We start from the raw sequence: 27,905 nt of genomic DNA, 5'->3' as shown, positions 1-27,905 counted from the left end.
CCTTAGTTTACAGAACACAGTTTCAAAATTTGTAGATGATATGAAACTTGGAAGTATTGTGAAGCATGAGGAGAGTGTAGAACTTCCAAAGGACATATAGACAAGTTGGCAGAATAGGTGACAAGTGACAGATGAATTTAACACAGAGAAGGGTGAAGTGATTTATTTTGATAGGAAGAACACTGAAAGAAAACAGAAAATAAAGGGTACAATTCTAAAGGGAGTGCAAGAGCAGAGGGGCCTAGGTATATAAGTGCATCATTGATGGCGGCAGGACAGATTAAGAGAGTAATTAATAAAGCAGACAGCCTCTTGGGCTTTATCAATGGCAGCATAGAATACAAAAGCAAGGAAGTTATGTTAAACTTTTATAAAACACTGCTTCAATCTCAACTGGAGTACTGCATCCAGTTATGGGCACCACATTTTAGGAAAGTTGTGAAGGCATTAGAGAGGGTGCAGAAAAGATCTTTAAAACTATCGTTCCAGGGATGAGGAACTTTAGTTATGTCGAAAGATTGGAGAAGTTGGGACTGTTCTCCTTGGAGGAGGTTGAGAGGAGATTTGATGGAAGTGTTCAAAATCATGAGGGATCTGGGCAGGGTAGATAGAGAGAACCTGTTCCCATTGGTGGAAGGATTGAGGACCGAGGACACAGATTTAAGGTAATTAGCAAAAGAAGCAATGGTGACACAAAGAAAAACATTTTCATGCAGCGAGTGGTTAGGATCTGGAGTGCGTTGCCTGAGAGTGGAGGCAGGGTCAATTGAGGCTTTCAAAAAAGAATTGGATCATTATCTGAAAATGAAAGAATTGTAGGGCAATGGGAAAAAGGCAGAGGACTGGCACTAGGTGAATTGCTCCTTCAAAGGGCCACATAGATGTGACAGGTTGAATGGCCTCCTTCTGTGCTATAACAATGCTATCATTCTATGATACTAATGGACATTGATTAACTGCTTTTAGTTAAATGTACTGAAGCCACTATAACTCCTTATAATTTTCAAAACTAATGTATTCAGGGATTCATTTTTATAAGCAGAAACTGCAGATGCTTGAAATATTCAACAGGTCAGTCAACATCTGTGGAGACAACAGTCCAGTTGATCCTTCAGCAGAATTGCCCTTTTTCACTTCTCTTATCAGACACTCCAGTTTTCCATCATTTCCAAGGAAGCACAAAACTTGAAAATTAAGACTTAAAATTGCACTTTATTTTTTTGTTATGAATAATATGTCGATCCATCAAGTGTTATAAGTTTATTAAAACTTGAATTGTCCACGGCAAACAGTTTAAGCATCTCGATTTCCATAGGATGCATGTGGCCTGTGATGATCAGGGAATGCAAAGGGCCTCCTAGATCCTCCTTCACCATTTGCTGTAGGGTTGCAACTGCAATTTTCTGATCATTGGCACCCACTCTGGCCAGCCCAACACACAGGGTCTCTTCAGTCAGTGCTACATAACAGAAAGACAACAGCTTCACACATTTGGACATATCAAAGGCATTAAGCATATTCACCACTAAACAAGACTGAACTTCTAGCCAATGATTTTAACCCAACCTGCCCAGTGTAAATGGGGTAGTCATGCTGTTAAAATTGTTTCAGTGCACCTAATGCCTGCTCCTGCTCAATGCTGAATTAACTGTTGAGTTTTTTTTTAGAATCACTAGCCAGAAGCAGGCAGATTAATACAAGCAATTCAGGGTCTTATAATGTAACTAGGACTTTAACAAGCTTTTAAAACTGGAAAAATTGGACCATCCTGCCCAATCTGCTGAGTAAAACCCCACTGGATTAATTTCAGAAGCTGGCTGAAGCAGTATCTAAACATGAGGTCAAATGCAGGCACTAGATACATAGGAAGTTACTTATCTTGTGTTCAAAGGATCCTTGAGCTTGGAGATTTTTTTTCTGCTTATGTTTGCCTTACTCACCCAAATAAACACTCAGTGCCATTCTACCTTAATTGATTCATTAGATAAATGAATAGTTGGAGGAAACTCTTTCGAGTTATCAACAGTCACAGATTGCATCTCTTTCAAGTACAATCACAGTTCTTGGTTTCCGGGAGTGGGACATGAACCCACAACCCTCTGATTCAAAGGCGAGGGTGCTATGAACTGAGCCACACAGCAGCATCAGCAGCCTCAATAACCAGGAAGAGCAGCAGGCAGCCTGTTAGGACACAGCAGATGAGGGGGCAGAAGATCTTAGCAGGCGCACAAGGTTAACAGATCAAGTGTCACTTTTCTGAGTACCTTGTGGGACAGTGCATGACAGAGATACACAGTCACTGATTTCTGACATGAGACTTGCTGCCTGTTGGGCCAGGTTGTCATGCTTTGCCAATGGATGTCAAAGACACCACTGTCCTTAACATTTTGTGTTGGATTTCTGCCAGGATGCTATAGGGGACATATTACTCATCTCCCTGTCTCAAGAAGGTTTTCGTCAATAAGAAAGACTTTCATTAATGTCCAGCTGGTCTGTGATCTCTACAGAAGGATCAGGTAAGTCAGTGCCACTTTCACAGGCAGCTGGCACAACACTTTGATCTCACGACATTCAACCATCCCCACTACTCCACCTTTCCAGAATGTAAGAAGATGGCTGCTTGGGGAACAAAAGATATCCCTCCACAACCCTGAACAGCCCAGGTACAACCATCATAGCAGAGTCCAATTCCACCAGCTTTGTGCCTGTGGACTCAGATTTCAGCAAGAAGTCAACATTTTCAGGAGAGAAAGGGCTGAAACAGAAGGGAAAGATACCTCCGCACTCTCAGATATCTTTACAGAGTTAACTTGGAACTTCTGGAGTACCTAAGTGTAGTGCAGAGACTTTTTTTGCTGAATTTTATGCTAGTCACAGTATCAGCAGCTGCAGGTTAAAAGGCTGTGAAGCACTTTGGGATCTCCTGCAATAAGTGTAAGTTCATTCTTTTTAATCAAGGTGAGATTTGCTGATTTTGGGATATTGGACTTGTCACCTTTTGTTTCTTAGTGTCAGCATTAAGCATTCCTAAATCAGGTAGGAATTATTAATTGTTAATTATTAATTATCAATTGTCCCATTATTAAAAAAGGGAAGAAAGGATGGACCAGGAAATTACAGGCCAGTCAGTCTAAACTCAGTGGTGGGGAAGTTACTAGAAAGAATTCTGAGGGATAGAATATATCTGCACTTGGAGAGACACAGATTAATCATGGATAGTCAGCATTGGTTTGTTAAGGGAAGGTCGTGTTTGACAAATTTGATCAAATTTTTTGAGGAGCTAACCAGGAGTGTTGATGAGGGTAATGCATTTGATGTGGTCTGCATGGACATTAGCAAGGCTTTTGAGAAGGTCCCTCATGGCAGACTGATCAAGAAAGTAAGAGCCCATGGGACCCAAGGCAAAGTGGCACGTCGGATCCAAAATTGGCTGAGAGGCAGGAAGCAGAGGATAGGAGGATGTTTCTGTAACTGGAAGTCTGTTTTCAGTGGGGTTCCCCAGGGCTTGGTGCTGCAGCCCTTGCTGTTCATGGCGTACTTAAATGTAGGGGGTATGATCAAGAAGCTGGAAGATGACATGAAAATTGGTAGGGTGGTAACTAGTGAGGAGGGTAGCCTAAACTGCAGGAGGATATCAATGGGCTGGTCAGATGGGCAGAGCAGTGGTAAATGGAATTCAGCCTGGAAAAGTGTGAGGTAATGTACTTGGGGAGGGCTAACAAGGCAAAGGATTATACTATGAATGGTAGGACCCTGGAAAGTACTAAAGATCAGAGGGACCTTGGTGTGCATATCCGCAGATCCTAGAAGGTAGCAGGACAGGTAGATAAGGTGGTTAAGAAGACATATGGGATACTTGCCTTTATTAGCTGAGGCACTTGTATACAAGATATACAATACAATACAAGAGCAGGGAGGTTATCCTGGAACTGTATAAAACGCTGGTTAGGCTATGACTGGAGTAGTGTGTGCAGTTCTGATCACCACATTATAGGAAGGATGTGATTGCACTGGAGAGGATACAGAGGAGATTTACCAGGATGCTGCCTGGCCTGGAGGGTCTGAGTTATGAGGAATGATTGGATAGGCTGGGGTTGTTTTCCTTGGAGCAACGAGGGTTGAAAGGGGACCTGATAGAGGTATATAAGATTGAGGGGCATAGATAGGGTGGATGGGAAGACACTTTTTCCATTAGTAGAAGGATCAATAACCAGGGGGTATAGATTTAAGGTAAGAGGTAGAAGGCTAAGAGGGGAGTTGAGGAGAAATTTTTTCACCCAGAGGGTGGTGGGAGTCTGGAACTCACTGCCTGAAAGGGTGGTTGAGTCAGAAACTCTCGTAACATTTAAGTATTTAGATATTCACTTGTGTTGCCATAGCCTCCAGGGCTATGGGCCAAGCACTGGAAAATGGGATTAGTTGTTGACCGGTGCAGACGCGATGGGCCGAATGGCCTCCTTCTGTGCTGTAAACATCTATGAGTTTAGCAAGGCACAGGGCAAACGCTTAACAAAAATCCCTTTGCAATGCCCCAAAAACTGGTCTTCATTTAATCTCTGATGAGCACTTCCCAAACTATTTATGACCAACTGCATTGAGTTGGGGGCAGTTTGGAAACTGACCATCTAAACTAATTCACATGGAGCCCTTAACCACAGGTGATGTTCATTTCATTGGTCCTGGGATGTGAAGGGACATCATTGCCTAGAGGTACCAGTAAATTCTAAAAGTGGACATGTGAAACTTTTCATATGTCCATCTGAACTGTGGAAAAACTATCAGCAGTAAAAATATAGATATTATGACCTTCCATACTTTAGTTATATCTGGAGACTACTTAGAGGTGTATAATATTAGAGTGAGATACTAATGGCTACGACTATGTGTGCTGGTGGGTGATAATGGGATCCTTCCAGCCTACTTGGGTCAGTATGTCAGGTAATATCTTTAGCCCTTAAACCATACATATTTTCATAGAGAATGAGAGGAAACTGACCTTTGAGTTTGAAAACCTAATGAAATGATATTAAAATTATTGAGATGACAAACTATTGACCAAAGGGTTGATTCCCATAAGGATAATTCTCATTGTTTCAGTTTTTACAGAAATTCAGGTGGATGGCAGGCACACAGTGTGGTCACAATTCAGCAATAAGTTGGTCACTGATGAGGTGCATGAATATTTATAAATAAGCAAACAGGATGGGGACCTATCTCAGCAAGTCTGCTTCAGCAACAGCAGCCCCCAAGAGGAAATAGTTCAAGTTCATGTTGAGTTACTTGGGGGTGGGAAGGGGTGGTGGGTAGACGTAAAAATGTCATGGACTAATAGCCTGTCAAACAGTTAGAATCTCTCCTTTCTCATTCTCTCCTGTTTTTAATCCACTGGAAGGGAAGTTCATCTCCTTTAGTGAGACAGGCAAACTCCAGAAGGAAAACAAAGATCCTGCATTTACACAGTGCCTTTCATGACCTCAACCTATGAAGTGTTTTTGCAGTATTATCATGTTGGAAAATGCAGCAGATAATCTGCACACAGCAGGTCCAAATTCCTCAAATAGCAGTACGTTACATGATCAGATAATTTGTTTTAGTGATGTTAGGATTAACATTGACTGAAATTACAGAGCTGCAAAACTAGAGTAGTAATTGTGCAGGTTTTTAATTATCCTAAAATAGACTAGAATAGTAATAGTGTAAAGGGCAGAGAAGGGAAAGAGTTTCTGAACTGTGTTCAGGAGAATTTTCTTGATCAGTATGTTTCCAGATCAATGAGGAAGGAGGCATTGCTGGATCTGATTCTGGGAAAGTGTCCAGCGGATCTAGTATCAGAAGGGGGATCACTTGGGGAACAATGGTCATAGTATCTTAAGGTTTAGGCTGGTTATGGAAAAGGACAAGGAGCAATCTAGAGCAAAAATGTCAGGGTCAATGTCGGTGGGATGAAAATGAATCTGTCCCCAGATAAATAGGAATCAAAAATTGACAGGCAGTACTGTCAGAGCAGAAGAATGAGTAGCTGGGCTCCAGCTCTGTTGAAACCATAGGGGTAGGAGAATTGAAAGCAGAAGAGGAAGACTTCTTAGCGGCATAAGGGGATTCACTTGAGTGTTTATGTCAATGTCATTACGTATTTCAAATTGTGTAGTTTTATTGTATAAAACACACTTGCTTAACCTAATTGTTGACAAACTGCTGTATTTTCTAGTTATATTTTCATACAGCTTTAAATCTAAACTGTAGGACAAACAGCTCTTTCAGATTATATTGAACACTAAAGTCATCTCCTAAAACTCTTCCCATTTTAACTACTCTTTCAAAAAAAATATGCCAAGTATTCCCAGGTTTCTTCTATCCGAATTACAGTACGACAGTAGGGAGGAAGAGGGTAAGTTAAAAACTGGGCTTTATGTAGTTTCTTGCTGTCCCTTCTTCCCAGTCAGAGACTTGTGGATATGAGGAATCACACCGCCACCAGCAATGGTTACCTTGATCAGCGAATCCAGCTCTTCATCACCTCTGATGGCCAACTACAAGTGACGTGGCGTGATGCACTTTACTTTCAGGTCCTTAGATGCATTTCCTGCCAACTCCAACACCTCAGCAGTGAGATAATCAAGGATAGGTGCACTGTACACTGCAGCTGTAGCACCCACCCATCCATGGCTAGAGGTACCAGTCTTCAAATGCCTATGAATACGACCAACAGGAAACTGTAACCCTGCTCTCGGAGAGCGGGAAATTGCTTTAGGCTTGACCTTTCCCGGGTCCTTCCCAGCTTTCCCGCCAGCCATGTTTCTCCAGTTTCTCTCTCTCTCAAACAATATTGGTGGATTGGGGGCAGAGGGTTTAACACTGGAGTGCCACATGGCTTCATACATTAATATTATCTAAAGTGTGCCTGTATGAATCTGTCAGGGCCTCTCTGGCAGCCAGGTGATTGGCTGCAGGCACCTTGGCCACATCAAACTCCTCCTACTCTGCTTCTTGCTCCTCCTTCTCAGCTGAGGTTGTCAAGCAGAGCGCACTTTCCTACTCCTGCAGCTCCATTCCTCTTTACAATGTCTTGTTGTGCAAGGCAGAGCAAATCAGTACTATTCTTGACACCCTTGCTGGTGCATACTGAAGGGTGCCCCCAGATCTGCCCAGGCACCTGATCTTATGTATTGTTTCTTAACTCTAACCAGATAGGTTCTGTCCTTGACCCCTGAAGAACATCCTCTCTCTCAAGGACTGTAATATTCTCCTTAATCGATATTGCCACCCCACCTCCTTTCTTTCCTTCCTTATTTTTCCTGAACACCTTGTACTCCGGAATATTTAGTGCCTAGTCATGCCTTTTTATGAGCTAGGTCTCCATTATCGCCACAACTTCATATTCCCATGTGCCTATCTGCACCTGCAGCTCATCAACCTTATTTACCACCCTTCTTGCATTTACATTTCCTTCCAATTTCCATGAGAAGACAGCTCTTGTCACAGGATGAAAGAAGCATGGTAGCTTCAAGGATATCTTGCACAGATGTACATGCTAACCTTCTGGTAGTCACATACGAGCTGAACATTGAGGGAGTGAAATCCCTTCCCATTGATAAATATTCAAAGCCTATCTGTGGCTGCCGTGATTGCTACATGTAAAGTTTATGACTCTCTGCACTTGTGGGAATCCGGCTAATGCAGAAAGAAACTTTGTCTCATTGGCCTCATCAGTGCCAAGTTGACGGTCTTGGCAAACATGGCATCAGTCACCTGGGAAATATGCTGGTTGTGAAATCCTGCAGATGTCACCAGCAAATCCCTGGAAGGAGCCAGATGCAAAGAAATTTAGGGCTGGCCGATCTTGTCGGCCACTGGCAATGTGTGCCCACTTGGCCAACTTGGAAGTATTCCAGAAGACTACAGATGTCAGCATTGACCTGCCATGAACTCCTGAGCCTCTTGGGGCACTGTTGCTCAGTCATGTCACGGAAGCTAATCCTTTGAACGTATACCCTGTTCTGGAGGTATTGCCTCCTTCAAGCTGGAACTGTGTCCATCCCCTTTGTCCTGTGGAAGGACATGTGGCTGCAGAGAAGGCAGCTGTTGTTGCCCTGCTGCTAGAGCTGCTGCTGCTCTAGGTTCTACTGGTGTTGGTACTGCTGCTCTTGTTCCTCATCTCAGATTCATGATAGAGCTCCATAAACTGCACCCATGCTGCAGTGAAGGCTCACAGAAGGGAAGATCAGATTAAACTGAATAAAGCCCAGGGTAGATGAAGACTTTCACCTTTAAAACAAAGGAATCACATTCTCAGAACAAGTGCTGTGAGAACAAGCCTTTCCAATAGGCACGGCAGCATTTACATAGTTTAATTGTTTAAAGGTTTTCCCAGCCTGTCAATTTCATTGATTAATGACTCCCCATTGTGCTCTTGCCTTGTTGGCCCTGGTGAATTCCACATAGCTCAGGCAACCCATGTGCTGGCTGTTAAAAGCCAGAATTCTGGGTTAAAGACTCAATTAATTGATTATTTAAATATTTAAATGACTGACCTGACAGCTCCGAGGGATTTTCCTCCTCACCTGGAGCACACTCCAATGACACCCAGAAGTGGGTGGGCTCAGGCCATGTTTCTGGTATGTCAGCATTTTTTGGGAATTTAACTCCCCATTCCCACCCTCCTTGGCAGTTACGATTCTGTCCTATATCTCAGGAGTGGAGTTTGAACCCATAACCTTCTGACTCTGGGGTCCCATGACCTCTGACTCGGGGTTGAGAGCTACCACTGAGCTAAGGTTGTCACACCAGAAACCTCAACAAGTTCTTGTTTCTCTTTTTGCTTTGTAATCAAAATCTGCTTATGGAGGAAACATTATTGTTAAGTGTATTAGACGAAAAGGATACTTCTTTAAATAAGCGTATTTCAATGCAAGATTAGTTGATTTAATTTGAGATCAGCATCACACCAGGAGTTAAAGGCTGTAATCTTCCATCACAGGCAAATCACAAAATAATCATCACAACAGACTGTTATTCAAGGGCAATCTCAAGGGTAAATAGGGATGGGCAACAAATGCTGGCCTTGCCAGCAATGCCCACATCCCATGAATGAATAAATAAAATTACCAAACTTGGAGGTATAAATTTCCAAGAGGACAAAGTTGGTCGGAACACAAAATATATAAAATGCTTAGAGTAACTGGGTGGAATTCCAAACCCAGTATATTATTTTGACCCTAAATAGACACAGCACTAGATTCTGAGCTTGGGTGTACTGAGGAAGGGAGGAAACAGGAAGGTCAAACAGATTTTCTGTGAATTGCAATTGCAGATACAATGTTTGCTTTGCCAGACGACATCTGTTGAGTTTGCCTGTTTGTACATGAGCCCTCGTGCAATTTAGTGAAGGCAACCAAGTGTATTTAGAGCATTTAACATTTTCTTAATGAGGTGTAAAGATATTCAGCTGGAAAATCTGCTGTGTGGTTATGGTTGAATTGTTAATGTAAATTATGCAATATTTACTTCAGTCTCCGTTTGAAGAGATGCTAGATTGAGTAGATATATTTGACAGATAAAAACAGATTTGTACATACAGATTTGCAGAATTTTTTAAATGCATGTTAAAGTCAGGCAATGTACCCTCTATAATTATCTTTTCTGAGTGCATGGCTGGTTCATTTAAGTGCGTGGGCCCTTTAATTTTTTTTGCATGGCCATGCACACACATTAACTTAGAGGGGTTGGCTTGTGTGCAGCCTGCGCGGGAACTTTCAGGTTGCTAAGCATCAGCGCAGTTTAGAGGGAACAGTAAGAGACTGGCATTTGAACACAGAATTTCAATTTAAATGCATGAATCAGAAACTTCGCTCATTATCTAATTAGGCAGGTTATATGAAGAATTAACTTGTAGTCTATCTCCCAAATTGCTTTTTGAATTATTAATCTGTGTAATTGGTTCATAAAGTCTGATGGGGAATAGTAGCCCAGTAGTTGTAGTTTGGGATTAGCAATCAATGGGCTGCGAGTTGAAATCCCACCGTGGGAAATTTAATCATTAAAATCTGATGGCTTGTGGGTTAGATTGTAAGAACTTTGAGTCAGCACACACAACCTTCTTAGTCACCGGGAAAGGTTAAATGGGAATATATTTTACGATTATATGGAATGAGGCAGGGTGGAAATGTTTTTCTGTCATCTGGAGCTTGTGCAACATTTCCAAACTTTCTTTCCCCTCTCCTGCCCAATCCCATATCCACCTCTCTTGCCAATCCCCATTTAAATCCCTTCAAATTCAGCTTCAATGCACCCACCACCTGGCTAGTCACCAACATTTTGTGTGACTATGATCACAATGTGTTATTCCTCCTCCACTTCCTGCAGCCTTTGACATAGTTAACCATACCAATCTTTTATCCATTTTTCCTCTGTGGGATTGTCATTATATGATTTTATTCCTAACTGTCTCAGCACTGCCAGAAAAGCTACTGCAATGATGTCTTTTCCTGTACTCAGTCTTCTCTGGTGACCCCCAGTGCTCATTGCTAACTCCTTCCTAATCCATAATGATATATTGCCCTGAGCAACAGTATTCAGAAGCATGGGATCAGTTACAATACCTCCAGTACTACTAGTGGCAAAGTGCTCAGCCAGCTTACTCTCACACTTTGGAATTCCCTCCTTACATTTCTTTGTCTTAAAACATGTCTCTCACCTTCAAAATCCACCTTAAAAACGTACTTCTTTGAAAGCACTTTGGTTGCCTCCCCTGGGCTCCCTTCTATTTCCCCTAACTGTAAGGAACCTTGGGCTATTTTGTTACATTACAGGTGTTATATAAATGCAAGGTATTGCTATTTCTTAAGGGGGTAAGGGCAGAAAAGAGGTAGATAGATGATATGGAAATAGAGTTACATTGCCAGAAGTCTTGACGCAACGGTTCTATGGAAGATAGTGACAATGCTTTAAGTTCCTTTCTTTTCCCTATTTGGATCTAGATTCTGACATGCATATGTTGACAACTATTACAGCATCCAAATGGTGAATATTGCCCAAATATATAAAGGCCCAAGTAAAACACAGTAAATTCAGAAAGTAAATTTCAAGCACAGTTTAAGTGTGACATTCAAGATCTAAAATAAACCAAATCAGATGGACAGATTTTCACAGCCCAAACTTGCCACAGGGTGCAGGGAACTTTGTTATCTCAAAGGCTAATTATACACAATGCAACAAGATCACAATACAAACTGTAGCTTTGGCTGATGTTCCTGGAGGAACAAGGGAAAATAATGCATGAATTAATTTTTAATTCTTCTTTGACCATCTTCCAGCTGCAGAGAGCAAGTATCTTTTTAACTTTGTTGAACAAAGGTGGGCTCCTGCATAATCTCAATTATGAACACAGAAACAGTTATACTCACCTAGCTCCTCTCCTTTATCTCTTCGGTTTTCAATGATCTCCAGCAACTGTTCTGCAGCCTCATTTACAGACATGAACCTGGGAGGCTCAAAGATCTTCTTCCCCCTGAAAATAAATATTCACTATTAAAATACATTTCCCCTCCCTTTCCCTTAATTAATACTATCTCCCTTCATTCATCTCATCTTCGTCAATAAAAAGTTATGAAAAATTATCACAGCAGGACAGTAGAAGTTTCTCTTGCTTACTTTGAAATCAAAGAGGATTGATTTTGGTTGGTTTAAGATTTTGCTTTCAAAATGTAGATTTGTTTAGAGAATCAGATTTTTTTTCCAAAAGTTGAATATTCACCTTGGTTTAAAAAGGCTTGTATGAATTATTACAAGATACCGTACTGGATTTGAGACATAAATAATCTGGCTACACAACAGGTGGGAAGATGGTGGCCTGGTATTCCAGAGACTCGGGGTAATGCTCTGGGGACCAGGGTTTGAATCCCACCATGGCAGATGGTGAAATTTGAATTCAATAAAAGTCTGGAATTAAAAATCTAATGATGACCATGAAACCATTGTCGATTGTTGTAAAAACGCATCTGGTTCACTAAAAATCTGCCATCCTTACCTGGTCTGGCCTACATGTGACTCCAGACCACAGCAATGTGGTTGACTCTTAAAATGCCTTCTGAACAAGGGCAATTAAGGATAGATGGGTAATAAATGCTGGCCTAGCCAGCGACACCCACATCCCATAAACAAATGAATAAAAAAACATAGGGCATGCTGCTACGATAAGGAAGAAGAAACATGAACTTTACAGTTCAATGAAAAATGGAATTAATTCTTTAGACAAATAATCAAATTAAGTTGCAAATGTCAAATAATGAACACCATGACCTCATCTCATCATTGCTTCCGAACCTCAGCAGTAAAGCTATAATTTTCGATACCAATATCTGGCCTGGTAGCTCACTGGGCAAATATGTGGGATTCTGAGCCATGTAAGTTGGAAAGGACCTAGTCATCTGCTTTGAGTTAAGCAATCCTAGCTAGGGTGACAGTGGACCTAGAGAGCCTGGTTAGAGTACAAGGGGGAAACAAAAGGAAGCACAGCATTGAGCTGAGCTGTGATTACCTCACCACCATTGCCCATAAAAAAAACTGGCCACTCAGGTAAGGCACCAGAGAGCTACGAGTGTCCATGGAACCATAAAAACCATAGTGAGTTACTCCCTTCAGAAGAGGAGAAAGGGGAAAGATTTACAGCCAAGCGGGGAAAATAAAATGTAATTTACAAAACAATCTAAACATTTATCAGCTGCTCTTAATTGGTACTTAAAGCTACGGTAAAATACTTCTAATCTAATACAATAGTTTTATTAATTACTTTTAAAATAATTGCTTCCATCCAGTGAAGATTTTATAATTTTGTGACAGATCAAAGTTGAAATCTGTAACGAATGCTTAAACCGATTAATCATTCTTTGCTAAAGGACTAGATCTGAATCAAAATGCTAGCTAACTAGACTGTCATCCAAAATAAACACAATTGAAATATACATTTTAACTGCTGATGGTTCCTAGTCTGTCTGGGATTTTTAAAAGAATTTGAAAACATAGAGTTGAATTTAGCTTTGGTGTGAATCTGCTGGTCATTACATGTCTAAACTAACTTAAGACCACGCCATTTTCTGACAAGAAAAACTGCATCAAGTCTAACAAAATACTTTGTCTCATTCGCTTCTGATAACCAACCGTATTAGTGTGTATATTATACTAGGGAAGCGACAGGGGCAATTTAACCCACCGGATGAATTGGGTTCAAAAAATAAATAATGAGAAAGCTGATCCCAGCCCAGCTCTGTATCCAGCTTTAATGGCGGTGGGTAGGGAACTAAGCTGCTTTTCAGAAGCAGGCCCAAAATTTAAATATCTCAAATAAGGCCTCACATTTTATCACCTTTTTAAATTTATTGCTGGCTGGACGAGTTTCCTGGTCCTCATGAAATCTGGCAGCTGTAGGGAGGTGAGAACGGTTAGGCTGAACATTATCATTATCAGCACGACTTGTAGGCATGAAGGAACCAGAGCTTATCTACCGAAGCGGGGCCTCCAAACTCACCTGCAAACCACCCCACAACCTGACCCCGTCCTAATGTCCAAGTTTCTCCCAACAGCCAAGGGCCACAGGCCTACCTGCCTGACATTCGGCTAATCTCTCAATCTGTCTGGCTGTGGTTGAGAAACCAATACAAAAAATTTAAACTGGGTCCTGCCACTCAATTCAACAGCACCTCCAGGAAACCTGTGCTGGATTATCCGGCTGTTGAATCTCAGTCCCTACTCCCTTCCTGTCTAATGTGCACCAAAACAGGTGATTCAAACATTAAAATGGAGATTGAGTAAATGCTGAATCTCCAGAGTGGATATGAGAATATCATAATCATTTGCTTCTTAAACAAAGGAGCAACTTGCCTCATCAGATTTTCCAGAGACTGTTCCTTTACTTTGATGTCTGCATAGAAGATATAAAAGGAAAGATTATTTAGTAAAAAATAATTTACACTTTAGATTCAGTCTACTCTCCAATAAATGGGAAAGCATTAAGATACTCTGAATTTCAACAGCTGTCAAAAACATAGCAGGAGCCTAATGCATGTATTTGAGAATTTCCTTTTCATTGTTCATGTCAAAGGATTGTAAGGAGACTCATTTACCTTTGAAAGAAAGAGAAACTCTGTGACCTCCTCTCACTTAAACACTCAAAGAGCAGGTGATATCAGATATTAAAATACTTACAAACTGCAAAAAAAGAACTTCAGTTCAGTAGTAAATACAGTCATTATGCAAAATGGATCTTTATCTAATTGCTTAGCAAACTGTTACTTAACAGAAAACGCAACTAAAACCTGCAACTGTTTTATTAGTAGTGTATTTGAGCAATAACAGTGATAAAGGGAAAATACATTGGTTCTTTCAAATATAGCTACATATTAAATAAATGGACTAAGAATTTCCCTTGTGGATGCAAATTGTGCTCAAAACTGGGCTAGATTTCAGAAATGTCTTTTTGCTCAAGTTTCCGCTCAAATTTATTTGCATATCGCTGAAAGTAAAATCTTCCAGGAACGAATGTATTTGTGCAATGTTTCAGGACATTACTTCTTTTAAAAAAATTTTGTAATGCTATATTGCTTGAAAATTTTAAGAATGCTAATCTGGTGCAGTTTTATTAAGGTAGCTGAAAATGGATTTATTACAAAAAATAATTTTTAATCACAATTCAGCCCACCAACTGTGAGTAACCAATTTTAAATAACTAAAAATAATATTTAAAAGTTACACAGAACTTTTTACCAGTTGCATTGGTGTACAGTTGTCAGTTTCTTGGAACATTTAAAAAACAATTTAAACTTAAAACATGCCTATCAGTATCCTTGATCCTGGAGAAAACAGCTCAAATTTCAGAGCCTCCTTGAAAGCTCACAGTCCAAGTAATTAGTGGAAACTCACAATGATGATTAATTACATCTGTGGGCTTGGCCAGTTTCTAGTGTAATGCTTTTTCAACTTCTGCGATAAATCATGAAAATTATACTTGTGCTGGGTGTAACTTGCATTTGGAATTCCTTCATCTTTTGTGCTGGTTTGACCAATTTCAGGCAAATTGCTTTGAAAAAAGCTAATTGATACTCCTGTCCATGACACTTTATTGCCTTTAGAACTCTTGAGTTTTGATGTGTAAAGTGAAGCAGGTACAAGCACCTAAATGATGTTACATGTATGGATTAGAGATAATTAAAAGTGGGAATGCTGGCATTGTTAGCTATGTTTTGCTACAGCTGTACCAGGCCTTGGTGAGACCACACCTAGAGTACTGTGTACAGTTTTGGTCTCCTTATTTGAAAAAAAGATATAATTGCTTTAGAAGCAGTTTAGAGAAGATTTGTCAACTCATTCCTGGGATGAAGGGCTTATCCTATGAAGAAAGGTTGAACAGATTGGAAATTAGAAGAATGAGAGGTGATCTTGTTGAAACATATAATATCTTGAGGGGACTTGATAGGGTGGATTCCCAGGGCATGTCTCCTCTTGTGGGGGAAACTAAAGCTCAGGAACATAGTTTAAGAATAAGAGGTCTACCTTTTAAGGCAGAGGTTAGGATTTTTTTCTCTCGGAGGGTCATTGGTCTGTGGAATTTTCTTCCTCAGAAAGTAGTGGAGGCTGGGTCTTTGAACTTATTCAACGTTGAGTTAGACAAATTTTTGACAGACAAGGAAGTCAAGAGTTACAATGGGTAGACAGGAAGGTGGAACTGAGACCACAACCAGATCAGCCATGATCATATTGAATGATGGGGCCAACTCCTGCTCCTAAGTTCCTTTGTTTGGACTAATGATGTAGGGATGAGTTCAAATTCTACCATGGCAGCTGGGGAATTTAAATTCAGTTAATTAAATAAATCTGGAATAAAAAGCTAGTATCAGTAATGGTGACCTTGCAACTACTGAATTGTCATAAAACCCCACCTGGTTCACTAATGCCCTTTAAGGGGAAGGCAATCTGCCATTCTGTGACTCCAAACCCACAGTAATTTTATTTATTAAGTGTTTTTGAAACAGCGTCAACTCCGAAATGGCAGGGCAAGCCACTCAATTGCATTAACCTGTTACAACAAAGCATAATAAGAAAAAAATTGGACAGAGCACCCAGCATCGACTTAGGCATCAAATTTGTACATGGCAAAGGCACACCCAGCCCAGTCAGCCCTGCAAAGTCCTCTTCACTAAAACCTTGTGCCAAAATTGGGAAAGTTATCCCAACAGTCTGATTCTCAGAACTATACCTTTCGTTCAGCTCACCAGGTGCCTCCATCATCATACCTGAGTATGTTTTGTCCTAACAGCAGGACAGACCCACATGAGGTAGTGGCACAGTGGTATATAGGTGGGAGGGAGTGGCTCTGGGAGTCCTCAACATTGACTGCAGACCCCATGAAGTCCCATGACATCAGGTCAAACATGTGTAAGGAAACATCCTGCTGATTACCAGCTACTATCTGTCCTCAGCTGAAGAATCTGTAGTCCTCCATGTTAAACACCACTTGAAAGAAGCAATGAGGGCAGCAAAGCTACAGATTGGGGACTTCAACTTCCATCACCATGAGTGGCTTGGTAGCACCACTATTGACCTGGCTGGCCAAATCTGAAGGTCATATCTGTCAGACTAGGTTTGCAACAGATGATGAGAGAAATGACATGAGGGTAAAAACAATTTAACCTTGTCTACATCAATCTAACTATCGCAGGTGCATCTATCTATTGGTAAAAGTGACTTCAATAGCCATCACCAAGAATGGTTTGATAGCACAATTACTGGGCAGGCTGGCCAAGTCCTCAATGCCATAGCTGCCAGATTAAGTTTGCGACAGGAAGTGAGGGAACCAACGTGGATGAAAACCTGCTTAATCTCTACCTGACGGTATTGGTTAGGAGTGAAAGTCTTTGTGAAGATAAAGTTTTGTCTTTGAACCAAGAATACCCTCCATTGTGTTGTGTGACACAGCCACCATGATAAATGGGATAAATTTCAAACATATCTAGTGGCTCAAAGCTAGGCATCAATGAGGCTTTGCAGGCCAGCAGCAGCAGAATTTTATTCCACCACAATCTGTAAACTCTTGGCCTGGCATATTCCTTAATCTTCCATTACCATCAAGCCAGGGAACCAACTCTGGTTTAATGAAGAATGTAGGAGAGAATGCCAGGCATACATAAAAATTAAATACCAATCTGGTGAAGCTACAACACAGAAATGCATGTATGACAGGTAGCAGAAGCAGCATGCTATAGACAGAGCTAAGTGATACCAAAACCAGCGGATAAGGTAAGATAAACCAGCTCTCCAGTCCTACCAAATCCAGTCTTAAATGGTGATGGACAATTAAATAACTAATGGGAAGAGGAGCTTCATGGACACCTCCATTTTCAATGATGATGGAGACCAGCACCAGTGCAAAAGATGAGGCTTAAGTGTTTCTGATAGACAGAGCCATGCAAACCCACAACCAATGGATCAGATCAAAGCCCTGCAAGTCCTGCCACATTCAGTTGTGGATGGTGAACAATTAAACAACTAACCAGAGGAGGAGGCTCCACAAATATCCCCATACTCAATAAGGAGGGAGCCCAGCATATCAGTGCAAAAGACAAGGTTGAAGCATTTGCAACAATCTTCAGCCAGAAATGCCAAGTGGATGATCCAGCTTGGCCTCCTCCGGAGGTCCCCAGCATTACAGATTCAGTCTTCAACCAATTCAATTCACTCCACGTGATATCAAGAAATGCCTGAGGGCACTGAATACTTCAAAGCTATGGGCCCTGACAACATTCCGGCAGTAGTACTGAAGATTTGTGCTCTAGAACTAGCCGCAACCCTAACTAAGCTTCTTCCAGTACAGCTACAACACTGACATCTACCCAACAATGTGGAAAATTTCCCAGGTATGTCCTGACCACATAAAGCAGGAAAAATTCAATCTGGCCAACTACAGTAGAATTAGTCTATCCTCGATCATCAACAAAGTGATGGAAGGTGCGCTATCAAGTAGCACTTACACAGCAATAACCTGTTCACCGATACTCTAGTTTGGGTTCTGCCGGGGCCAATCAGTTCCTGACCTCATTACAGCCTTGGTCCAAACAAACAAAAGAGCTGAACTGAAGAGGTGAGATGAGAGTGACTGCCATTGACATCAAGGCAGCATTTGACCGAGTGTGGCATCAAGGAGCCCTAGCAGAACTTAAGTCAATGAAAGGGGAAAAGAAGGAGGAAACTCTCCACTGGTTGGAGTCGTACCAAGCACAAAGGAAGATGGTTGTGGTTCTTGGAGTTTAGTCATCTCAATACCAGGACATTGCTCCAGGAGTTCCATAGGGTAGTGCCCTACACCCAAATATCTTCAGCTGCTTCATCAATGACCTTCCTTCCATCATAAGGTCAGAAGTGGGGATGTTTGCTGATGATTGCACAATGTTCAGCACCCTTCATGACTCCTCAAAAACTGAAGCAGTACGTGTCCAGCAAGACCTGGACAACATTCAAGCTTGGGCTGACAAGTAGCGAGTAACTTTTGCGCCACGCATGTGCCAGGCAATGACCATCTCCAACAAGAGAGAATCTAACAATTTCCAGTTGATATTCAATGACATTACCATCGATGAATTCCCCCTAGAGAGGCTACGACAGTTGGTCAGAGGCTGGGAATTCTTTGGCAAGTAACTCACCTCCTGACTCCCCAAAGCATGGCCACCATCTCAAGGCACTAGTTAGGGGTATGATAGAATACTCTCCACTTGCCTGGATGAATGCAGCTGCAAAAACACTCAAGCTCAACACCAACCAGGACAAAGCAGCCCGCTTGATTGACAACATGCACACCCTCTACTACTGGTGCACAGTGGCAGCAGTGTGTACCATATACAAGATGCACTGCAGCAACTCATCCATGCTCCGTCATCAGCACCTTCCAAACCTGCGACCTCTACCGCGTAGAAGTACAAGGGCAACAGATGTATAGGAACAACGCCAACTGCAAGTTCCCCTTCAAGCAACACACCATACTGACTTGGAATTATATTATCGGTCCTTCACTGTCACTGGGTGAAAATCCTGGAACTCTGTTCCTAACAGCACTGAGTAAACCTACACCACATTACTTGCAGCGGTTCAAGAAGGTGGCTCAAGGACAATTAGGGATGGGCAACAAACGGTGGCCTAGCCAGCGATGCCAAAATTACAAACATAAAAATCTTCAGTTCTTCAGTCAGAAGTGCTGAGTGGGTGATCCATCTCGTGCTCTTTCTGAGGTCCCCACCATCACAGAAGCCAGCCTTCAGCCAATTTGATAGACTCCATGCGATATCAAGAAATGTTGAGTGTACAGGATATAGAAAAGACCATGGGTTTGACTACATCGCAATTGTAGAACTGAAGACAGGTGGTCCATAACCAGGAATGCCTCTAGCCAAGTTGTTCAGTACAGCTTCAACGTTGGCATCTACCCAACAAAGGGGAAAATTGCCCTAGTACATCCTGTCGACAAAAATCAGGACAAATCCGGCCAATTACCTCATCATCAGCCTACTCTCAACCACCAGGGAAAGGGTCATCAACAGCGCTAACCAGTGGTACTTACTAGCTGATAATCTGGATGGAAAGCTGGAGGTGGTGGCATTCCAATGAGGCAGATCCTTTGTCCTTCTTAGGAATAGAGGTCACGGGATTGGGATATACTGTTGAAGAAGACTTGGTGAGTTTCTGGAATGCATATTGTAGATGGTACACACTGGGTGCGATCAGCTAATTCCACACAGACTAGAGATCAAACCCGGGACCTTCCTCTGTATATGAGTTGCATTCCAGACACTGTCTTTATGAGATTTCATACTTATGCTCAGTGCTGAAGTCAAAGTTGTATTACATTTAACCCAAGGCCCCTCTGGCATTTCTGCTCCCAGAGCATTTACTGAAGCACATTGTTGTGAGATTATATCTTTTGGTGGATCGCCAACATACATAAATCAAGCGAGGCTGTCATCTTCAGTGTTGTGGGAAAAATTGCCAATGTCGCAAGTTTAAAGTTATGGTATTTTAACATACCAATATTAGAATCTTAAATAATTTATTTTCTTTTAAAAAATCCACAATTATTGAAATTAAGCCAACACTTAATCAGACACTGTCTTCATTAGGAATTGCATGGAAAGATTTTTTTGTTTGGGAGAGGGAAATGTCTTGGATAACCTTTTTCTTGGCAACACCATGCCAGTGACATGATGAAAAAGCTGTTGATGCAATTTATGACATTTCATTACGCATTTGCAAACCGGCAATAAGAAGGTTGCCAATGAAAACAGAAAATGCTGGAAATACCCAGCAGGTCTGGCAGCATCTGTGCAGGCAGAAACAGGTTTTGGGTCGCTAACTCATTGTCAGAACCAAGGGTTACCGATCCAAAACGTTACCTCTCTCCACAGATGCTGCCAGGCCTACCGAATATTTTCAGCATTTTCCGTCTTTATTTCAGATTTCCTGCACGTGTAGTACTTTGCTCTTGAAGAAGTTTGCTAATACAATTTTCCCTTAGGACAATGGTCCTTTAATGGAAATTTGCACTGATGGACTGGCCTCTATAACTTATCTGCTTTATATTTCAGATACTATCTTGCAAAACAACCTATCCTGCCTAATATACAGATCAATACTTCAGCACAATTCTAAATTAGATGAGCAGAAATACATTGTGTGTTAAAGTAACTAAATGTCAAACCATTTTATAACATTCTACATAATCTACAAAGTGCTTAAAACATCACTTCAGCAATCTTTGGAATTTCTGGAAAATTGGACTCTTTGGGTTTTCACTTATAGGTTTATTTTGTGGCTGTGCCATTCATGTACACACTGGTACAACAGTTATGTATTTTTAAAATTGAATACATACATGAGAAATAATCTGCAGAATCTTCTATTTTTGGCGGCGAGCTTGGAGGCAGGAAAGGCATTTAATTAGGCAGTGTGGCGGTGCACCTGAACCCTGCCGCCTTCTTGCCTCTGCCAGAATTAAGTTCTGGGCAGATTCGGGTGAAGGGATACTTAGAAATTCAAAGGGAAAGGTCGAGATATCGGAACAGCATGCAATGTGGGTAAAGACAAGCAGCATGGGACAGGATGGGACAGAGAGTTGAACAAAAAATGTACATCAGTGAATAAGGTCATTGCAGTGAACGGAAATAAAAAAAATAAATTAAAGGTTCTTTATCTGAATGCACGAAGCATCTGCAATAAGATAGATGAATTAGTGACACAAATTGAGGTAAATGATTTAGATCTAATCTCCAATGCTGAAACATGGTTGCAAAGGGATCAAGGTTGGGAAATAAATATTCCAGGGTACGCAATATTTTGGAAAGACATTTAGAATGACAAAGGGGGTGGGGTAGCCCTTATAGTAAAGGATGACATAAGGACATGAGTGAGGAAGGATCTGGCCTCTGAAGATCATGAAGTAGAGTCAGCATGGGTGGAAATTAGGAATAGCAAGAGTCAGAAAACACTGGTGGGAGTAGTTTATAGGGCCCTGAACAGTAGCTACACCGTTGGGCAGAGCATTAAACCAGAAATTATTGGAGCCTGTAACAAAGGAAATGTGATAATTTGTGGAGGAATTTAACCTTCATATGGATTGGGACAATCAAATTGACAAGAATGCTCTAGAAGATGGGCTTGTAGAATGTTTTTGTGACAGCTTTTTGGAGCAATACATAGTGGAACCGACTAGAGAAAAAGCTATCTTAAATCTAGTATTCTGCAAAGAAGCAGGGTTAATTAGTGTCATAGTGAAAGATCCACTGGGAAATAGTGACCATAATACCATTCAATTTCATGTTAAGTTTGAAAGTGACATATTCCAATCACAGACAAAAATCTTAAACTTAAGCAAAACCAATTACATAGGTATAAGGTGAGAACTGGCTAAGGTTAATTGGGTAAATAGACTGAAAGGTATGGAGGTAAATGAACAGTGGGAAACATTTAAGAAACAATTCAAAACGTTCAACAAAAATATATTCACTGAAGAACAAAAACTCAGCAAGAAGGACCCATCCGTGGCTCACTCAGGAAATTAAGGTTAGTATTAGATTAAAAGAGGAGACTTAAAATGTTGCAAAAAACAGTAGCAATTCTAAGGATTGGGAGTGATTTAGAAGCCAGCAAAGGACAACCAAAAAGTAAATAGAAAGGGAAAAAAATCTGAGAGTAAACTAGCCAGAAATATAAAAACAGATGTCTATCCCAGCGTTAAATGTATTCAAAGATGGAGTATGAGCCCTTATTTTGTCTATTAACCTTTTGTGCGATACATTACTGAATGCCCTTTGGAAATCCAGGTATACTACATCTACAGGTTCCACTTTATCTACCCTACTAGTTACATCCTCAAAAAACTCTAATAAATTTGCCTAAAAGGATTTCCCTTTAGTAAAACAACATTGACTTGTTCTAATCATACTATGCTTTTTTAAGTGCATTGTTAGGACTTCCTTAATAATAGATTCCAGCATTTTCCCTAACTGATGTTAGGTTAACTGGCCTGTAGTTCACTGCTTTCTCTCTCCCTCCTTTCTTGAAAAGGGATAGACAGATCTTTGGTTTCCCCAGGAATTAAAGGATATGGGGGGCACGTGGGAAAGTGGAATTGAAGCTCAAGATCAGCCATAATCATATTGAATGGCAGAGCAGGCTTGATGGGCTGTGTGGTCTACTCCTGCTCCTATTTCTTATGTTCTTATGGGAAGGTCCATGGTTGTCCTACCCGTCCTGCCACCATTCAATGCCTGTAAGTGACCAAATAATGACCACTTAAGGGCCTCATCCCACTGCTGCTGGTATTAACCCAGCTGCAGGTAGGCCAGTCATCATGTGGTGTGAATGGCAGCTACCCAACCGTGCAACCAGCATGTCACCTCGGGGGTGGGGTGGGGTTTCCCTCGCTCAAAGGCACTCAAGTGTCTGATTGAGGAACTTGGCATCAGGAAGGAGGAGGTTCCACTAAGAGTCATCCCCCCTGCCCTCGCTGCCAGCTCTTCATGCACCCCTTTCTCAATAAGCCCCTACCACGCGAGCACCCACACTCCCAAATTACTTACCTGAGGCCTGGGAAACTCCGCAATCATGGATATCTGGAGCCTGTCATTCCAGCAGCAGTCACTGCCTCCCCTGTGGCGCTGCTGAGCACAAGAGCTTCCGGCCTCTGATTGGCCGGCAGCTCTCGGTAGGCAAGACTTCCCCTCCCGGGATCTTGATTCCAGGGGAAGGCACACCAGTGGCTTCACCACTGCTTGATCGGCTTATGATCCAGCGGGCCTTCCTGAAAAGAGGTAGTCTGTCACCGGCTCTCCAGCCAGCTGGTGAGATCCCTGATGCCTCAACAAGATTCGGCCCCCAATATTTGGGAAACATAATGCAATTTACATTTGGTCAGAAAAATACTGTCAAGTAAATATTGCTATTTCACAATATACCCCACGCATCTATGTGCACATGCATGCAAAAGTGCAAAAAATTGAAACCATGTGGGGAAACTTAGTGGCTGCAGTTGTTTGAATTTGGCAAAAGTCAGCAATGGAAGAACGAAATTTAAACTCAAAATGACAAAAATGAAAGATATTTTTCTTATTCCAGTATCACATATCTGGCAATTTTGAGAGCTCTAGAAGAGGGAACTGAGGAAAAAAAGGGTGGCAGGTCTCAGATTCATTTGGGCATAATGCACATTTCCAATGGACAGAGGGAGATTCCACATGCAGAGTTTTATTATAACATTTATGAATGTTATTCTAATGGTTCCCACATCTTTTTCCTGTGTCTATGCCAATGGAAAATAATCTTCAATAACTGTGTATCCAGGGTTGTGGGATACTGAATGCCCCATGTAATAACAACCACAGCAACTTATACTTATATTGCACCTCTAAAGTAATAAAACGGCGTAAGAGGCACTGTAAAACAAAATATGATCAATTTAAAATGCCAGGAATAAAGTATGTTATGGGGTCACTTTCGGTCCAATGTTGATAGTTTTTTGTTTGCTTTTTGGTTCCTGGTTTTCATGAGCCTTTATGCTTTTTTTCCCTATCGTCACAATACCGTATTAATGAATTTCCTACTGGAATCTGCTTTGTGAGGCACTGGGAAGAAGATAAGGACCATTGAAGGGGGAATGGGAAGGTTAGGATGCACCCATCTTCGGTGCCCAAGCATCTGCATTTGTAGACAAAGGTGGGCATTTGCTTTGGCAAACAACTAGTACATATGAAGGCTTCAACTCTCAGGCTATAGTTAGTTGAGAAATAAAATATTTCTGGTAAATCAACACTTGAAAATCCAAGAGCTTAGTTTGACTTCCCCAATAATTACGTTTATTCTTTTCCCTCTGGGATGTACAAGGGCATGCAGGCAGAGGGCAAAAGATAGAAATATCACCCACCAAGTAAGCATAATGTGTGAACTCCAGTCTGTCGATTCTTTTTGATCTTGTCATAGAAGCTTTCAGGCTTCCATGTCTCTGTCCAGAACACGATGGATACGGTTTCTCCAAAATTATACAACTAGGAAAGAATATCAATGATGAAATTGACAAGGATGCATTCTTGTGAATGGATAAACAATCACAACCCAGTCACACACCAGCTTCACATATACCGTAAAATTTAATATGTTTTTCATGTCTCAAGTTACTTAGTTGATACTCCAACTTTTCGTTTTAGTTTTGCAGGTGAAGAGGGGGAAAATTTTGCTTTTAGAAAGCAATACAACAATTTCCTGCAATGCCATTCTCATTGATTCAAAAGCACAGGTTGGGACATGCTCCTCCAATTTCTGACCGAGATGTGGGACAACAGTCAGGGTCTTAATCACTCTCAAGAAAGCTCCATCACTCCTGAAAATAGTAACAGAATCTTCCAGATAACAGTTTAAGATTACAATCAACATGATCAACCTCATCAGCTGCATACCACAGATTATATTCACAAGATCTCAGTAGCACAGGAGCAATAGTTGATCATTTATAGCTACACTTATGTCCAATAATCTTCAGTCCTGTTCTAAACCAGGTACTTCTCCAGCTCTTTTTTCTTTAAATGTTGCATTCACTGGCTGTGATAGAAGTCTCTTCCACACAAAATTTTGCTAGTCTCATTGTAACTTCTAATTTTGCACTTAAGCACGCTACTTCTGTAATCTTCATTTAAATTAATTAAACAACATTCACGTAATTCATGTCACTCATTTCTTTTATGAATCCTGGTTTTTATGTGATAAAAATGGAGTTTAAAATCACTCCATAATCATGCCCCTCCCTATCTTTTCCAATGTGACAAGTGCACACCCCCACCCATCACACCCAATCCACTGGCAGCTGTGCTTAAAGCTGGCTTGGCCCAATGCTCTAGAATTCCTGTCCTAAAGCCCTCTGCCTTTCCATATCCCTTTCCTCTTTTAAGACCTCCTCAAAAACCACTTCTTTGGCTCAGCTTTTGTTCACCCCTCCCATCATCTTTTATGACTCAGCATCTGTTTATTTCCTTGCGCCTCTGTGAAGTGCTTTGAGATATTCTGCTACATTGAAGGTGCTATCTAAGTGCAAATAGTTGTTGCTATTTAGGATTTCCATACGATACATCAATCTCAACTGAGGAAATAGGTAAATGCTTCTCTATTACCCATGCAATTGTTCTGAATACAGGAGTTTGGACGGTCCCTCTCATTTTCCCCTTCTCGGTGAAGGAACTCCCAATTCCTGCTTAGGGTCTTTCCATGCCCTTCAGCTCTTTAGAAATGTAGGTCATATCCCTGCTCATTTTCTCCTCCCTATCAACAGTAAAAAGTTAGGCAACACAACCTAGTTTTCAGACCCAGAATCATTTCTGTCATTCTTTTACGAATTCGATTGAAGATATCAATGTCCTTCTGAAGGCAAGGCATGAAAACCACCCAGTATTTTAAACTAGCAAAGACCTGCAAAATATACGTGGTCAAATTAGTATCTTCGTTGCAACAGTACTTCATTAAATACAGGGTTTCTAGTTATTCTTTCATCCGAGACATTAACAGAATAAAAACTTCTCACTGTAAAAAAAGTTACATAATTTCCATGTGTAAAAACAGGCCTAGGAATATAAATACAAATTTTGTTAAGAGTCTGGCCTTGGGACTTGTTTATAGTCATAAAATATGAAAGTCTAATTGGGAATAGATTTCTCCTGAGTAGAAAAGGCAGGTTTACATCTGATGGGCTCAATATTACTTGAGGAGTAAACACTCTGGCCCAGAGCTTCCGGTCAGGATCGGAACCCCTATCTCATACCCTGATCAGACAAAAAAAAACACACTTACCTTCCTCCAATTTTTCTAGCCAACCTTCCAATGGAGGATCTTGCAGAGCTTACGCAGTGCAGCAAACCTTGGAGGGAGCAGTCAGGAAAAGCCGTGCAGAAGCCACACCCCTTCTATGGCACTAGCTGCCATATTCTGGTAAGAGTTTAAATGTCTCAAAGCTACGGAGGGAAGTTAAATGGGTAAGGGAGTAGGGTGGGTAGGTTAAATGGGTAAAGGGGCAGGGTGTGTAAGGTAAGTGGGTAAGGGGATAGGTTGGGTAAGCGGGTAAAGGGGTGGGGTGCGTGAGGTTAGTGGGTAAGGGGATAGGGTGGGTGAGGCGTTACAGTGAGTAAGCAAGTGGGTAAGGGGGTAGGGTGGCAGGTGGTTAGGATGGTAGCTGGGTGGGATGGGAGGTGGGTAGGGTGGCAGGTGGGTAGGATAACCATGGCAGCTGAGTGAGCTGGGTAGGTGGGTCAGGGATTATCAAGCTGCGAGAGGGTCAGGTGGGGAGTTGGGCTTAGGGCACAGTCAGGTCAGGTTAGGGGATAGTCAGGTTGGGTCAGGAGATAGTCAGCTTGGGTGGAGGGCTAGTCAGGTCGGGTTGGGAGAGAGATGGGGCATCGAGGGGAGGCGGGGGTGGTCAGTGTGAGTGATTGGGTGGGGATGGTGGTTCAGTTGCATAGTAACCCAGGAGTCAGACTAGATTTTTTCAGTCTAACATTTCCTGGGTAACTATGCGGGTAAGTAAGTCGGAACTGTCCGAAGTCTCAGACTCTAGCTTAGAGTTGGAGACTTTTTCGAAGGGTCCTGGGGAACAGAGGAATTGCCCATTGAAAGTTCAAACCTCCCAGGCAATTCCCATGGAGTGTTTGTGTAGGGACTTCTCACAGGTCCCCTAGTGCATCTACTGGGGTACGCCTGGTCTTTGGAGACTGGAAGATCTGGGTCTTTATTTTCTTGAAATCTGCCTGTTAAATTTCAGCATCATCGAAGAAAACAATTTCCTAACAATCAATCTTCCATGACAATGTTCTTGTTTAGGGTTCAAGTTTCGTAGCAACATTATAAGTGCTCCTTCCTTGAGCCTAAGTTTGTGCAGCGGTCTGCCCATTGGAGTTAGACTGTATAGAAACTCTGAAGGGTGTAGACCATTATCATCATCTTTGTCTACAGAATCAAGGCTGATGTATTCTTTGAATTCACCAGACAGCTTTTCTAAAACTCATTCATTCAAATCTAGTGAATCTTCATACTTAGCACAAAGAATAGCTTTCAAATAATAAGTTGCATCAAATAAGTGTCCCTATAATTTTGTCAATTTTAACCAATTCATCATCTCATGAACTCCTCCGATGCCACCTTTCCTTTGCCATCACCTCCCTCCCATGCCATCCCCATCACATAACTTTCCATCCTTCTCATGCCATCTCTCTAATGCTATTCCCCAACTCACTCTTGCTATCCCCATTCCTCTCATCAATTCCAGCAATCCCATCCCAGCCATCCTGGAAACAATCTCTCCTGCCAGAGTGACTTGGGTGTTGTTATCTTCTGCTGTTTTT

At 41.5% G+C, this 27,905-nt stretch overlaps 1 protein-coding gene and 1 pseudogene across 1 annotated transcript in view; both read right to left on the bottom strand.

The window, feature by feature from the left end:
- Positions 1 to 1,192: 1,192 nt before the first annotated feature.
- The window catches only part of dph5 (diphthamide biosynthesis 5), a 59,095-nt gene continuing 32,382 nt past the window's right edge, over positions 1,193 to 27,905 (bottom strand). The window contains exons 4-7 of the mRNA XM_078561658.1: positions 24,452 to 24,572; positions 13,876 to 13,915; positions 11,403 to 11,506; positions 1,193 to 1,459 (exon numbers count right to left, since the gene is read on the bottom strand). Coding sequence (XP_078417784.1) covers positions 1,224 to 1,459; positions 11,403 to 11,506; positions 13,876 to 13,915; positions 24,452 to 24,572 — 501 coding nt within the window. The 3' untranslated portion in view covers positions 1,193 to 1,223. The remainder of the gene's footprint in view (positions 1,460 to 11,402; positions 11,507 to 13,875; positions 13,916 to 24,451; positions 24,573 to 27,905) is intronic.
- Positions 6,336 to 6,812, bottom strand: LOC144692786 (histone H2A.V pseudogene; annotated as a pseudogene).

Source organism: Cetorhinus maximus, chromosome 17, assembly GCF_964194155.1.
Source record: "Cetorhinus maximus chromosome 17, sCetMax3.hap1.1, whole genome shotgun sequence".
Classification (NCBI taxonomy): Eukaryota; Metazoa; Chordata; class Chondrichthyes; order Lamniformes; family Cetorhinidae; genus Cetorhinus; species Cetorhinus maximus.
Note: the sequence above shows the minus strand (reverse complement) of the source record. Positions and strands in the feature narration are given on the sequence as shown.